At 38.5% G+C, this 16439-nt stretch overlaps 1 protein-coding gene across 10 annotated transcripts in view; it reads left to right on the plus strand.

The window, feature by feature from the left end:
- Positions 1-16439, plus strand: part of GULP1 (GULP PTB domain containing engulfment adaptor 1) — a 173232-nt gene that overhangs the window by 83313 nt on the left and 73480 nt on the right. For all 10 annotated transcript variants that reach the window (XM_064717623.1, XM_064717620.1, XM_064717619.1 and 7 more), the window contains one exon: positions 5945-6033. In XM_064717623.1, coding sequence (XP_064573693.1) covers positions 6006-6033 — 28 coding nt within the window. In that variant the 5' untranslated portion in view covers positions 5945-6005. The remainder of the gene's footprint in view (positions 1-5944; positions 6034-16439) is intronic.

The following is a 16439-nucleotide window of genomic DNA, read 5'->3' on the forward strand; positions in this document are numbered from 1 at the left end:
ATTTGTGTGGAACAAGTACATTTTCTATTTGTCTGGTGGTTTTAAAGGTCATTCCATTATCAGCTTGTCTGAGGATTTATTGGTGCTCGCAACAATTATAAACACATTTTCTTCCTGGTTCTATTTCAATACTGAAGTTTTTTCTTGTTATACTTATTGATGTTGATATTTCTTCTTGCTGTGAAACAAAAGTTAGTGATCACCTTGCCTAAGGAATTGTTTTTGCTGTCAGCTGAGTGATTTCCCCTTGTCACCAGTTTACTCATCTTTATTTTCATTCTTTCCCACTGAAAGGAACAGATTATTTCAGGAAATGGAAGAGTAACAAGTCACCTAGAAAAGTTTTGTGAAAACTGCTATGAAATGCATGAGTTTCATATAGATTTTCTGCTTCCTGGCCTCTCTTTGATATTGATATTTATAGCAAAACACTGCTGTCTCCTTGTCCTTGGTTTCTGCGAATACTTTTTGGCAGATTACTGGATGAGAAATGCTTTACCTGTAGTCTGAAAGACTCCTTGCTGTGGGCTGGAAAGCCCTTGCCACAACAGTACTAGGCTTGTACTGCTTGAGAGAGGGAAGAAAAACATAGGGACTATGTGTGACTCTTGCACCTTCCTGGTGGTTTCACGAGCTTGGGGAGAGCAGGTTGATCTCAGTCAGACTACAGGAAGGGCTTCAGCCTTCAGACTGGGGTGTTCCTGCCCATGCCACTCACTGAAGGACAATCAGTGTGTTGGAAGGCAAGCTTTTTTCTCGGGCTGTGGCCTCCAGCTGTTTTGGTGTTTGCCCAGATCATTTGTCTTCTCTTGATTCACACCCAGTGAGGCCTAGTGACACCCCTGGGCACTTCACTCACACCCTGCAGGCTCGGGGGCCAGCACAGCTGTTTGGGCTCTGTCCCCTTGGGAATTCTGTCACCTCAACAGCAGTGCCTGCTTTGGTGATGGGAAGATGGGAATTTTAGATAGAAGACCAGCTTTTTCCAGTCTGCCTTGCTCCATCCTCTGCAAAGCTGAAAATCTGCAAGAAGTAGTTCTGTATTTCTGCAGATTGACCTTCAGGAGCAATGTTTGGCTGCCATTTGGCTCTGGCTAATGAATGTCTTTGAAAATGTAGTGATGAGTAAAACTTTGAAAGTAAAGTTTTTCAGTGACTGAATATTTTCCTTTATACTCCATTTATGCTTCTGTGAATTGTAAAGCATAAGTGTAGTCTAAGAACTTCAGTTGACAGAAAGATTTTCAGTTTTGGTGAAACCCATAGAGCTGTGTCATTTTAGTTATTTTTTCTGCTAGTTTTTGTGGTTCTAAATTCTGTTTATATGCTCTTGTAGTTTACAGCCCTACCGACTGTTCTATTATTGTTTATAAACATAAAGGGTATATGTGTTTTCATAACTGTGATTGAAAGTGCTTACTGCTCTCCTGGCATGACTGTGCAAGTTTGGGTCTGCACCAAAATATGTTCACTGATGTGTCATTTCTTGATGATTTTACTGTTTCAGAGGAAAAAAGGTTGTGGCAAGTTAATGTTTTAGTTACCTTCATACAAAAGGAAGGCAAAGTGCCTCCTGGTATTAAGATATTTAAGTTGGGTTTGTGTATTACTTAATGCAGTCATATATAATGATTTTTTCCTCTGTTATGCCTCTTGTCATATTAAGGCAATGTTTTCATGGCGTTTTGGTCTAAATCAGAAAAATACTAACAAAGCTGGTATTCTATTCCAGTTTCTCATCTTTCCTTCAGAAATAACTTTATAAGCCTAAGTTTCATTTCAAGTCAATGAATCACACATTCCTGTGTGCTGCAGCCCTTTCAAAACGGGCTTTAAGACATTTTGTGCTTCATTCTTTAAGGAATGTTACCCAGTGTGCTTTAAAAGCTGGGATCTGAGAGGGGGAAGAGTCTGGATCTTCATGTCCTCTGAAGCTAAATTAGCCTTTGTAGGGAAACTCTGTGTGTGTGCAAGGGAAGGGACAGATTGGATTCTTTTTTTTATTGCAGGGAGTGGATGGGTACAAGTTAAACTTTTTAGGGAGGTTTTGTTGTAATTATTTGTGGAATGAAAAAGAGGCATAAAATCCAAGACTAAGACCAGGTAATTGTTATAGCCCATGCCATTCAAAGCGACTGACTGGGGAGGAAACCCCAAATAAATCCTCAGGAATATTTCTAAGAGGAAATAAGAGACAAAGAAGATGAGTTACAGTCACAGCTTGTTTTTTCCCTTTCTTAAGTGTGTTCTCTTGGCTTGTCCGAGACAGCTCTAAATTTAGAAAAGACATCAAACCCCGGCCCTCTGAAGGAGCCCGCAGGCGTGTGGAGGCGCCTGTGTGGAAGTTGCTGTGTTGTTTCAGCAGGCAGGGAGGGCTGCAGCCCTGTGCTGGCAGCTGGAAGGCTGCCACTCACTCCACCTCATTGTGCACTGCCTTTGCTGCATTAGGCAGAGGAGACAGCCACCAACGTGACTGCCAGTGTTAAAAAGTAATTACTCAGTAATCTCCGCTTCAGATCTTGCCACCCTTGCACTCCCTGGTCCAAATACCTGCCAACACCAAGGCCACTTGTTTCCCCTTGCCATTCTGCACTTTTCTCCTTGCTGTGACAAGACCCCCCTTGGTGAAAACCAAGGGGTTAATGACAGTGAAGAAAAAAGGAGATGGTTGTTTTCTTGCTCTGTGACTGCTTAAAATTGGATATGACAGCTTAAACACCCACCTGCCCAGGACATATGCCCATGTGGGTGTTCAGACCGTGGGTGTCATGTCTTCTGCTCAGGTTTTTTATCTGTCATTGAAATATTTTACTGCACTAAAATTATTTACTAAGTCTTTTCTCTCTTTTATGCTTTTTGTTTCTTTGATCCCTGATATTAGCCAGGTTTTCCCAAGTTTGTACCTGTCAGAAGTCTTCGCCATTTTTCAGTTAACAGCTTTGTGGAATCCTGTGCAGGTTTTCTATTTCCCATGAGGGTTTGGTTTCTGGACAAAGCTGAAGCAAACTCTTTGGAGTAAGGTGGGGAAACATTCTTTACCTAGGTGTGTCTTCCTTAGTGATGAGTAATGGAATGGCTTGGTCCACATTCCTATTCCCTAATGCCTCTGATTGTTACAACTGCTTTACCCTTGCAAGTCAAGTGATTTATAGGCAGGAATCTCCCCTTGTCCATAGGGTTCTCTGCACCAGAGTGGGATCCTTTGACTTGGCCTCCTTTTGGCTCCTTACAGGCTTTTAACAGACTGGTCTGTTCCAGTGGTTTGGTGTGCTGAGATTTGTCAGAAACTCAATTGTTTTCTGCCAGCAAACCTGTCTTCCATTACCAGAGAACAGCTTGCTTGCTCCTAAGAGTTTTATTCATTATCATTGGAATATAATGAACAAAGATATTGCAGAATAAGGCTAAACTTAACTTGGCTTTTCTGACTGAAAACTTCCCAGTGCTGTGTATGACAGTCTGATAACCACCCTTGTGCCCCAAGCCCCACTGAGGAGATTGAAATGAACCTGGTGGTGTTTGGCTTGGTCTTTTGTTAATAGCAAAATTTTATGAAGCATTTAATCATTTGCTTTTACAGCAACTGAGAGGTTGATGATGATGTTCATATCAGAGTTTGAGGGAATTGTAAAAGCAGTTACATATAGCTAATTCTGGTTCCCTATTCAATAACATTTTCTGTATGAAGTGGAAGTACACTGATTAAGTGTTTTGATATTGTTTGTTGCCTAAACCACATCTGTGTTTTGTTCTACTGATGTTTTGTTGGAATTGAAATGATGAACATAGTTTTGGCAATACTGGCCATGTTTAGCTAAATAGTCAATAAATTTTGGCTTTTATTAGCATAGGTCCCTTTGATGTTATATATCCATGCTCATGAGGAAGAATCATTCACTTAGTTACACTGTGTTTTAAACAAAATACTTGAATGGTGAGCTCTAGAAATGTGGCCAGCCAGCTGCCCTGTGATGTGCCTGCAGTTTCTAATTAGAAGATGCTCTATGCAGTAACCATCTCAAATATGTTCCTTAGCAGTCTCTTGGATGAGACAGGAATACACAAAAAAAGACATTCCAAAAAAGGGCATCCCATCATGGAGGAGAACTCAAGTGTTTGGTCTAGTGCTGTGCATTCCTTATGACTTTATGTCAACTGAGCTAATTGTCCCCACTTACGCTGGTGAAGGCCCCACACTGCCTGCCCTGCCAGGGGAGCTACTCATGCATTCTCAGCTTTTGCGGTGTTGGAATTGGAATTGGTGCATTGGAATTCCCCCATTAATGCCATTGCCCTTTCCAGGGGTGCTGCTACAACCATTCCTAGGACACCCTCATGGTGTTTGGGTTTCACTGCCCCCTGTGTACCCCAGCTGTTGTGTGGTGCTGATGACAGTGAGGTCAGGGGGGGGCTCTGGGGTGGGTGAGGCTTCCCCAGCCCTGCTGTTTGAACTGCTGGGCGCCAAATGCACTGTCTGGGCTTTGCATCCAAATCTTGGCATAGGAACCACATGGGTGACTCCTGCCTGTGCTGTTTGTCATGCCCTCCCTTCTCAAATGTTCAGTAAAATCTGTAAAGCAGTGGTCTGATGCCTGTGCTTTAAGGAACAAATTGTTGGTTTTAGGTCCAGAATACTGTGTGAGTTTAATTCAAGAGGAATTGCCCCTTCATTCTCACAGGACTGTGTGGAGAAGTCCTGCTGCATCAGTGATTAGTAGATTATAAAATTGAGGTTTTGGTCATTTGGTTTGTTGGTTTTTGGTTTGGGTTTTTTTTTTTTTCCAGCTGTAATCTCCCATGTGTTCTAGTCTGAAAAGTATCAAATCTTTACATGGAGATTTGGATGTAATTGTTTTAACTGGTATTGAACTTACTTGAAAAAGAGGCCTAAGCACCACAAGAAGCATTCATGAAATAAATTAAAAATCATCATAAATAAATTTGTCATCTTAATGCTGACATTTGAAGCCCTGGCCTAAGTTTTATGTTCAAAGCAAAAGTACTGTTCTAGTTGATTTTTAAAAATCATCTGATAGCAAAGTGTTTTTATTTTCTTTTTTTCCTATCCCCTCTTTTTTATTTTCTTTTAACTGGACTGCTTGGAGAGCAGAGAAAGAGAAACTTTTTGTGATAAAAACTGAACTGGTAAAACTTTTGCTTGGAAGATCTGAACAGAATGAAAAGTAGTAATGGGAATATCTTTACATGTGTTAGTAAAAGTAAAAGCTCTGTAGTGCAGAATGGGATGGTGTTGAATAGCTTTGCATGTAGTGGATTTTATTTTTTATGTTGGTAAATAATAAAATTCAAAAATAGCATTGTGAATCAAAAATTAAATAAGAATTTAAGAGTGAATCTGTGTTTTTAAGGGAAGAAAATACAGACATTACTGTACAATCTGAGGAAGAGGGAACAAAGATGTATTAACACTGATAGAAGGCAATTTTGTCAGTATTGAGTCCCTGAGTGAAGAAGAGCCAATATATTGTGATTTTTATTTTTTTTCCCCTAGTGTCAAGTCCAAGTGAAGAAGAAAGCCTAGCTTGAAATTATCTGACAGCCTTAATGACTCAAAACAGGGCAGTGCAAATGTGAACTGAGTGTTTTTATGGAGCTAGCATTCATTTTAAAGCTTTCTTTCCAACCTATTTGTGTGTGGTATTTGTCTTCATGTATATGTATAATGCCACCTGCTCTGTGCCTCTGAAATCTTTGGGAGAACGTCTTGAAAGAACCTTAAAATGTCTGTCTGTATGAAGCACCTCTGGGTGTTCTGGGCATAGATCTTCTCCATGCTGAAATTTCTTCCTCTGCAAAGCACATCCCCACTTTCTCAGCATTATTTCAGAGTTCTTAAGGTCATTTGCAGCATCTTTATATGAAGATAAATAGAGCTTCAAGTATAATAATGGAGTTTTCTGTTTTCTTGTGTGTTTTTCTGCAGGTTAAAGTGGGGAGGAAAAAATCAAACCCAGAAGCATCATTGACTGGGTGGATTTTTCAACATGAATCGTGCTTTTAGCAGGAAGAAAGGTAGGTAATTTAGATTATATTTGATGGAGACATAAATGCCCTGTAAAACTTCTTTGGAATATTAAGAATTATACAAAGAAAAACTTAATCATTGCACTGAATTATCTAGATAAAAATGAGCAGCCCTTCTAGAAGATATATGGAGCAAAGCACGCTGGAGTGGTACTTACAGAGCTTTCTGCATTCCAAGGCTGAAGTTGAATTTCATATATTTTTTATTGCAGGATGTGTTTACACACACACATAAAATACATATTCTGTTTCCTTTTTTTGCCTGCACACACCAAAGGAGGTGCTGGAGGGTTTTAGAACTTCTAAGAATCAGTGACATTTCTTTACATATATATTAATTGGATTCTTGTTCTTGGATGAGCTGTTTTTTTTTTCAAACTGTGTTTAATATACTTGGAGTATATCGTGCAGCAGGATATTTTTAGCTGTAAGAAGTTATTCTGGATTTGTAGCGATCTGAAATGCCATACTTTCCAAAAGGATATCAAAGCACTAAATATTCAGTGTTATATATGTTGCTTCCCTGCCTTGCTTAGTCTCTTTCATGAACTGCTTATGATTAAACATGAATCTTTAGAAGGAGCATTAGTGGTGAAGCTTTTTTTACTGACAGCTTTGTTGATATTTACCCCATTTGTTTGTAAGGTAGAAAATGCTCAGTAGATCTCATTTCTTTATTTTCCATGTTTTCTTCTAAAGGTCCTTAAGTGTGACACACACTGAGATGAAGCCCTTGCATGAATAAGTAGGTGTAACCTCAGTTGGACTGAGTGTAAATCTTTTGTTTATAGAGCAAGAGTTTCTGCTTTGCTGTCAGTATCAAAGCTGGAAATAAAAGGAGTCTTTGTACTTGGGCCAGTATGGAATGCCAGCATCACTGCATCCTTGTGTGCCCAGTGCACTTGATTGTTAAAGCCAGGTGAATCAAGATGAGAAAAGCAGTCCAGAATATCAGCACGTGACCACAAAAGGAAGAGACACTTACAAAGGCTGCAAAATAGGATGAAAGGTCCTTTAATAGCCTGACAGCAGGAGGGAATAAGCTTAAACCCATAGGCGGTGCTCTCCTTAAGCACTGATGTGTTTTCTTTTGTAGGTAATTGTGACATTGCTATCAACAGATAGCACCTTTCAGGTGCTTGATAGTGTTGCCAAGCTTCTTCCAAATCATTTGAGAAGCCATTTGATTATTCCTTAATTGTGGATTGATTTATCACAACTGAGAAAGAAACTAGGGGATTGTAGATAGTTTTGTCTAGGGGACCATGTAATTATTTTCCCTTTTTTTCCCTAATGACTTCTGATAATGTTTGAAGCTCAGCCTGCCATGTTTCAAAAACAGATCAGTTGTGTTTTACTGGATATTTTCTCAGAGTTTGGGCTTGAACCCAGAATACTAAAGTGCTCTGTCACTATTGCCTATTGCCCTTGGCAGTTTCTGCATCTTGCCTTTACAGTCAGGTGTGAAGTTGTATCCCCAGTTTCCTGGGATCATTTGAGGGGACTCAATTAACTTCTCTCTGTTTTCATTTCTTCATAGGAAAATCCGTATAAATTTCTTATTAAGTCCTTACCTATATTTTTGGAATTTCATTGTATTCAGACATTTGCTTTGTTGTTCAGTTCATTTCTTGTCTTATTTTCTCAGCCCAACAAGAAAAAATTATCATATAAAAGCTGTCAGGCACAATGAAATGCAATTAGTGTGGATTCCTAATAATGATTCAGAACATGAGACAGGAATTCAATGCTGTCATCCATTTATTTTACTCATAGTAACACTCGTGACATTTCCATTCTCATACCCTAGGAAAAAAAAAAGTTTCAGTTAAGTAATTGTCAAGAGTAAGTGAAAATTACATATTTCAAATTACATCTTTTTAATGCAAATTGAAGTTCAGAAGAACTTGGCTCAATCAGTGTTCATGCATAATAACTGCATTTAAAAACAGTTTCAATTGCTGAACTTCCTAAGTAGTATTTGATTTTTCACCCCCTATCTCATAGATACAGTTTTTTCCATTTCTTGATGGGTTATTTGTGGGTTTCTTGTGTCCACAAGTGTGTGGATAGTTTGAGGCATTAAAAGTGTGACTGCTGTGGCTTCCCAAGCAGCTCTTGCTAAACCCAAACCAGTTTCCAGCTGGCTGTGCTGGTAGGGTTTGTGTGAGTTCCAAGTTTGAAGTGCTCTGTTACCTTGAAGCTACAAAAACAATAGCCTTAAATCCATAGGATTGTGAGGGGAATTTAAACAGATGGAGCTGATTCTTGGATAATGGCCAGAGACTGTATCTGAATTGGGCAGATGCACAGAAGAAACGTTCCCCAATGATCTTTGTGATGAGCAGACATAGGGAAGGTAGCTGCTCATGCCATAGCTCCCATCTTTTTGAACTGGGTGCCAGAATGACTGGGACTGTGCTGTTCTTGCTGATGAGCTCTGTTCTCATGCCATCACCTGATCCCAACAACACGATTTTTTCTTCTAAATGGTCAGGAAATTATTTAATTTGCAGACTTTGGTAGACAAGGCAAGAAAATAAGCACTAAAAGCAAGCTTGCTTTATTTTTTTCCCCCTTTTCTTCCATTGGAGGCTGGTTAGCAGCCTGTGCTTTCACAAAAGAATTGCCATGAAATGTGAGTTGCTGAGACAGAAAGTGAGCTCTTTTTAAAATTAATTCTGATCCTTTACAGGCAAAAGTTTCCTACAGATAACATGTGTGCCATGAGTGTTTATGGAGAGAATCTGTTATGGGAGCAGCAGATTTTCATAAATCAGAGCAGTGCTCTTGAGAGCACACATCTCCACTTTCAGCATTACCAGTATTTCATTTTCAGTTCATTTCATTACCTGTAGCACAATTTTTTGCTACAGGTATCGTATCTGCAGTCAATACCCAGTGTAAGTTGATTTTTGAGGGGCATGGTTTGGACATGAAATAGCCATTTCAGCTGACATGGCGTGCTGATGCTCTGGCCTTAAAAAAGTGGTGCAGCCATTGCCTGACTCCCCAAGATTTAGTACAAACCAGAAGCTTGCTTGTATTTCAGCTGAAATTATTTTTACTTGTCTCATAGTCATTTGGGTTGAAGGCTTCATTGATATGCTTAAATCTCAAATTGAAGAAGCAAGCTATTAATCTTTCATCCTAATAGTGGCAATGAAAAATATAGGAAAATGTGAAGCTTAAGCAAATTCAGCTTTCTCTAGAAAGTACTTACACAGGTAATGATAAATAAATGAAATCTTTCAGCAGTCCAGGTTGTGATATCTGGTCACTTATGTCACCCATGAGCTTGTATAACAGGGAATCAAACTGTAGCACTAATAGGGAAAAAAAAAAGGTCAATTTCAGGTTTAAAGCTGATACCAGCACTTGCTGGTTTAAATTGTATATTTAAATACGGATTAAAAAAAACCCATTCAGAGTAACTTAGGCTCTCTCTTGGCTTCAGTAGAGTTTGGTTGGACTAACAAATAGGTGTGTTATGGAGAAAATTTTCAGTTCAGAAGTACTTTATCACTCTACAAAAGCAATCATTCTGTTTTCCATTCATTGATCAATGAGTGCAGGAAATTACGGTGAAAAGATAATTGTATTTTCTTTAAAGAACTCTTCCTATCTCCCACAAAAACAAATTAATCAACAATATGTATGTCCTTGTTTTCTTGTTATGATCAAGCTTGTGAAAATATTTGTGTATCTATCACATTATTGGAAACTTGCTTTTGTATGTGATCCAGTTTTGGGGAAGGGGTTTTGAGGAGTCCTCTTTACTTTCCATTTTCAGTTTTTCCTTTAAAATCACATATCATTCTCACTTTGAAATGCTGTGGTGCAAAAAGTCTGTAGTACAGATGGAAGTCTGTTCAATTTGAAATATGTTTGCATTTTTCTAAATTCCATCACTCTTTTAAGTAGCTTAGGGATATTAATGTAATTCTGTAACAGAGATCTCTAAATGCTATGTGATTATGTAAATTTTTCTCATTCTTAGTATATTTGTATCTAAACTAAATTACTTACTTGTTCTTAATTTAGACTTGATTTTGTGATGAGATTTATTTGCATGAGCAAAATAGAAAACATTGACTATGGGGATTTTGTTTTACTTATTTTAGTGAATGGAGTTGCCTCGCATAAATGCATTTGGCACATCTTACTGATCTTGCATCCTTGTATTAAAAGATGCTAGTGTAAGAACTGGGGATATAAATAAGGAAAAATAACTAGTGTTTCCTAGCTTTTGCCTCATCAGAAATGTGAGAGAAAACTCCTGTTCCTTCCAGAGAGAGACACATCTGAATAAGGAATGACTGCAATCCAAACCCTCTGAGAAGAAAAGACTGGAACTTTTTGAGTGACACAAACCAGCGCTAAAAATGTAGATATACATGTCCACTGAATTACAATGGGTGAAATGGGTGAGGCTGTGCAGGATGTAGCAGTTGAATTTAGGGTTTTTTTTCTGTATTGTGCCCCAGTGGTCCTCCTTCATCCCATACAGAATGTCAGCCTTTGTTTTCTTATCACATGAAGTTCAATGCATGTAGGAATCTAAATTTTCTGGGGTTTTTTTCCCATATGAGAGCAGTTAATAAGGTGGATAATTGCTGCCTGTTACCAGCTCCTGAGATGTGGATGGTCTTTATAATGCTAAATAGGATGCATTGAAGTAATGATCTGTTTTAAAACCATAAGTTTCAGCGATGATGTTTCTGTGAAATGGCTTTTTATGAGTCTTATTTATGAAAGTGTAGACAGGTGCATTTCATGGGCAGGGACTGACATATAAAAAAACTGCAGTCAAAGCTTATAGCATGCTCTTTTTATGTGAATGCACTGGCTATAGCACAATCTTTATTTTTATTATAAACATATGCTGCATTCCAGAGATGAAAACTATTTTGGTTTATATTTTATTTCTTAATAAGAAAACAATATGTGAAGGGCCAAAAGAATGATGGGGATAAGTGTAGTCCTGAAGTAAATACTTTCTTTCTGTCAGAACCTATTTCAGTGATTTAAACAAATGGCCTATTGTATGCTGGATTACCACATTAAGAGTAATGATAAAAAGCATAAAGAGGATATACTTACATAGTTTTAAAGGAATGTAAGCAGTCACAGGCTCCCCCACTGTGATCTTCAGATATTCTTGTGGGTTGCACTATGTCATTTCATAAAAGCATTCACCTTACAGGGAAGAGGGGAAAAAGAAAACACAAAAACGAGCAATTCAACAAACCAAACCTAGGTCTAAATCTCCTCTTCTGCCTCTATGCAAAAAAGCTGCTGCTTGATTTTTGTAGGATTTTCTTGAACAAAATGTTTTTCAGGAGTTAAGGGTGTGAGGAAAAGAGGATGCTTTTTTGGTATAACAAATATTTGTGTTCAGCTGGTCTTGACACAAAAATCATTGAATAGTTGTATAACACCTCCCCAAAGAAGTCATATGTATTCCAGTTACTGTTCCTTGTCTTTCTAGATGTGGGGTTGTGTGGAAAACCAATAGTCAGTGACCAAGTCCCTTTTTTGTATTGATTTTTGAGTCTGTTTTTTGAAGTATTGTTTGTTCTATTGCTCTCCTCAGGCTTTGGCAGCATCCGCTCAAGGAGACCTGCAGGGTTTCCACCTTCATCTGGCAATGACCAGAGGTCTTCTCTTGGTGGGAAAGGGCTGGGCTCAGTCTGACACTTGGTGTGTGTTTGTAAACATCTGTATGCAGCTGGATGCATATTTATGGTAGTGTGTTCGCCTTCTGAAAGCAGAAAGTTCAGCTCTAATTGTTTAGGGGAAAAAAGGTTACAGGAGGGATACAGATGAGGAGGGTGCTCTGGAAACCTTCTCTGAAGGATTCTTGGTTCTGTGCAGCTGAGTCTGATTTTTCTTTTCTCTCTGGTGCCATAAGAATAGGAGGATAATTTCCTATTGCTTATTTTATCTGTGTTATCTTCAAAAAGGTGTTGCAGAGCTGATCTTATCTCTTGCTTGCTGTAAGGAATATTCTAGGCAGGTTAACAGTGACATTTACAGCAAGAACTATTTGCTACTTCTCCCAAAACTCAGGAACTCCTCTTCAGAAGACGTGTGCTGTTGAGCCATAGGCACAAATACTGGGAGTCTGAAGCTTTTTGGCTTCTACCCTATTAAAATTTACACAGCCACAGCCTAACTTCTTTTGTTACACAGGTGCACTGTGAGATTGCTTGGTAGGTATCTAGTTAAAGATGAAGTATCTTATCCTGTGTGAAATAAATTAAGGCTGTAACAACTAGACCTTGGTAGGAATGACAATGGCTACTTGATGTCGTAAGTATTTGTCCTATAAAGCTGTTGGAAAATTGCAGAGGACATCCAAAATAGGTCACTCAGGAAAGCACTGTTTTGTGAAATCAAATTCTTCTGGGACATAAAAGGATGTACCTTAAGTACATAAGCAAGAGGAAGCCATAGATATGCATTTTTTGGTTGCTCAAACTCCTTTCTTCTCCTTCCAGTTTGAATTTCAAGAGAGCTCCATTTAAACTTTTATATCACCTAATTTCAGTGTTCTGGAATCAGAAAATTAAAAGTCTATTTTATTGTATATTGGGATTGTCATTTATGCTTCTTTTCCTTTGTTTTGATCTATTTACATAATGTTCTTTAACAGCAAGAAATTCTTCAAAAGCTTGCTATTTAAACATTTTTTTATGTTTAATTGATACTCCTCCAAATTTATTTATAGCAGTGCTGGAATAGTTCATTGAACTATTTTTCTACAGAACTACAAAAGGGAAATATCGAGTTGGAGGTTTGGTCTCTACATATATCTTAGTGAAGACTTGCAGAATGGGATCATTTAAATTATGTTATGCCAGTAATCTCTTTTTGACTTCAAATAGAAGCTTTTATCAAAGACAGTGGAGCTCTTGTAACTAGAAGACTTACAGGGTATGGGATAAATAGTTGAGATTTATTTTTATTTTTTCCCTTTGGTTTAGGAATATGAACTAGTTCCAAGTTCTTAACATCAAAAAATCTAAAGTGCAAAAGCTAAGATTTGCTAATCACTGGTCAGTTGCACTAACACTTTCTTCCTGATTTCCTTTGTCAGAACTTACATATCAGCATCCATATAAAAAAAACATATAGTATAAAATGTCTAGGCTATGCAGTGGATGTTACTTTTGAGGGAAATGCAAATACCATGCTTGTTTTCAATTTGTAACTATGCCAACCCAGCATTCTGAGACATCATTCTGCAATTATAGCCATCAGCTGTTTAAAACCATTTACAAGGTCCTAAATATTAGGGGAGAAGGACACAGGCAAAGCATTCTGCCAAGCTCACTCTGTTCTAGGGAGATATGGCTCTTTTCTTGGCAAAGACTAAAAATGCATCCAAAGCATAGCTTATGTTTGGGAAAAAAAGGAGAAAACAAGTAACAGAAGTTTTTTTGAGTTATGTGTATTGATGGGCATTTTTCTCTATATATTTCTAGGGAAGGCTCTGACTCATAATTTCATTTCCTTAGTCATAGTAACCTGTTAATAACTTGAAAAAATTACTGCTATCAGACACCCAGACCTTACTCAGTCATTGCTCTAGGAGGTGGCAGGAACAAATGCTGCAGCTGAACAATGCAATAGTATGGGTAGATTTGTTTGTTAGTAACATTTTAGTGTTACATTCTGATGAAAACTCTGGTGCCAGGCATTGTCTCAGGCTTCAGTCTATCCTGTCATGTGTTACCTGCAGTGGTCAACAAGTCAGATTCTACCTTGCTGTCTGACCAGCATAAGGAGGCTTTGTGAGCACCTGCCTGTTTCTACTGCAGTCAGAATAAAGGAAATTATTTAACAGGGTGACAGTTCTTTCATGTCATGTTGTGAAGGTTTTCTTTCTTTACAGAAGAATAGATAATCTAGGAATAATGAAACGGAGAGCACTTGTGTACATGCACTGAAGCAAGTAAGCTGTTTGTTCCTGAGGCAGTAATACCTAGATGAATTATGGATCTCTTAAGCTATCTTCTTCAGGAGACTCTTATTATGCTGCTTGTCACAAAAAATATTTTTGTCATACCAAGTTTTGTAAAACAGGAAGAAAAGGCAGTTCCAAGATTTCTTCTGTTAACAATAAAAGCATCCGTCAATGTGAAAAGATGCTAATCCAGTAAAGAATAAAGGTTTTATTTTCTACCTTTTAGCAATAACTCTCTTTTCATTATGGCTCTGAAGAAGAAAAAGTTAAAATCAGAGTCCTTCCCTGTTCATTGTATTAAATGAATGGCCACTAGGTCTAATATGCTTTGATAAACGCTTTAGATACATTAATTAATAAATGTTACTTAATGTTAATGAATTAATAATGACAGTGGGCTTTAGGGAGACAGTTAACTAAAGCTTCACTGTGAAAATGCCGTTCTGCAGTCTCTTAGGGCAGTAACATGCAGAGAAATTAATCTCAGTGGGAGAACAGTTTCTTGGCACTGCTAGTGTTTCCTTTTTGGTCACTGTGTGTTATCTAACCTGCTGCCATCCTCCCCTGAGTGCAGCACAGCAGATCAGGGCCCTTGGTGAAGTCTCCGAGTCGATTGCCTTCAGTGTGTGATTTGTCAGCACACATTTGTCCTTCTGCCCTGGCTCACACACAGGACCCAGCAGGTGTGAAATGCACTCTGGAAAGCAACCTCCCTGTTTTGAGGGCAGGGGCTGGCATGGTGCAGGGGGGTGAGAAAAGAGAGAAGGCTCAGTGCTGAGCAGCATTAATCCTCTGCCCATGCAAGTGCCCAGCTCCCACCTCCACCCTTGCAATTCAGTCTCTCAGACCCTGCCATTTACCCCATGCCCTTGAAATAGCCCTTTTTTACGCCTCTTGTTCCACACAGTGCCAGGGAGTGTGGCAAAACCAGCACTTGCTCAGAATTTCTCATACTTCACTTAAGCATAGGTTCTATTGGACTCTGAATTTCTCGAACTCATAGTTCTCAAAACCTCAAAATTCTCAAAAAACAGCTGAGCACGTTTTAAAACTTGAATGTAAACTCCTGAGGCAGCCTGGATTAAGAACTTCAGACAAGATCTAAAATAACTGTGGTTTTCACCTAGTGCAACAGCATGAGTCCTTTCACTTTCTATTACTGTTAACATTAGATGCTAGTTGTCAGGTATGGTTTTATCTGGGCTTTCAGTCCTTTCTTTAGGACCTCTTCTTTTATTTAGCCAGGAAGTGTCTGTGTAACTACTAAAATAATAATATGAACTGTGGTTTTCATTGTAGCATTTCAAATTTTGCTTGTTGCTTCAGAATGAATAATTAAGTTTTAAGCTGTGAAAAGTCTTAAAAAATTAAGTTAGGTGAGGGATCGTGCAAACCACAAGCCATATCTATGTCAGATATTTCACCAATACTTTTATTGTTTGGTTTTTTTCATGTTTTTCTGGTTTATTGCATGCAAAATGTCTGAAATGGAGTCTTTCTCAACTGCTGTGAAATCAAGCTAATTCTAAGCAGTATTTCAAGCAGCTGCCGAGAGTAGTATAAGTCCATAATCAGACCTTACAATTCACAAGGAGATGCTGGTTAAAAAACTACCCCATAATAGCTTGTATGATTTTTTGCATGTCTTTGCTATCAGGCTGAGTTTTGCCTTGGATTGATTTAGTTTAGCATTAAGAGCTCTTTCTAAACCCTCACCACTCTGTAATTATTACTTGCCTCTAAGAAATGGACTCCCATTCTCAGAGGAAATCTTCAGTAGCTGTGTCACAGTGTCTGTGGATCTCCATCTGAATGTTGGATTATTTTAGCCACTAGCACAAGGCTCCTGGAACCAGCTGTCTTTTCCTGATCTTCCTCCTAATTAGGGGTGCCAACAGTTGTAGCAACACTTGCCCAGCAATGTTATTCCTTGCTGGAATCTCTGTCACATTACTGTTGGAGGCTGGTAGGCAACTTGATGATTTCACATAAACATTTTAAGTAAAGCTTTGTGCATGATAATAAAATTTTAAAGATTACCTGATGCTGAATTAAGACCAGCACTTCACACTTGGCTCCCAAACTAAATAACATTTTTTTCAGCTTTGAATTTGCACTGATGGCATGAAGGGAGGAAGAAACATTTGCAAGGACTAGTTTTGATGGCACCTGTCTAGCCACTTGTCTGCTTGTAAAATTGCTTTAGAAGCTACAGCTCTGTCACTTGGTTGTGGTGGTACTAGGCATAAAATGAATGCAGAACTATTGCAATTTCCTTAAGAGGCTCAGTACTCTGTTTTTAATAGATTTTTCCTTATAAATGTATAAATATGACCGGATCCCTACTGAAGCTAGTAAAGAGAAATGTGAAGGAGCTAGGTAAATTAACTCTGGGTATTAGCAATGTGGCTGCACCTGGAGG

This window comes from Zonotrichia leucophrys, chromosome 7 (genome assembly GCF_028769735.1).
Source record: "Zonotrichia leucophrys gambelii isolate GWCS_2022_RI chromosome 7, RI_Zleu_2.0, whole genome shotgun sequence".
Classification (NCBI taxonomy): domain Eukaryota; kingdom Metazoa; phylum Chordata; class Aves; order Passeriformes; family Passerellidae; genus Zonotrichia; species Zonotrichia leucophrys.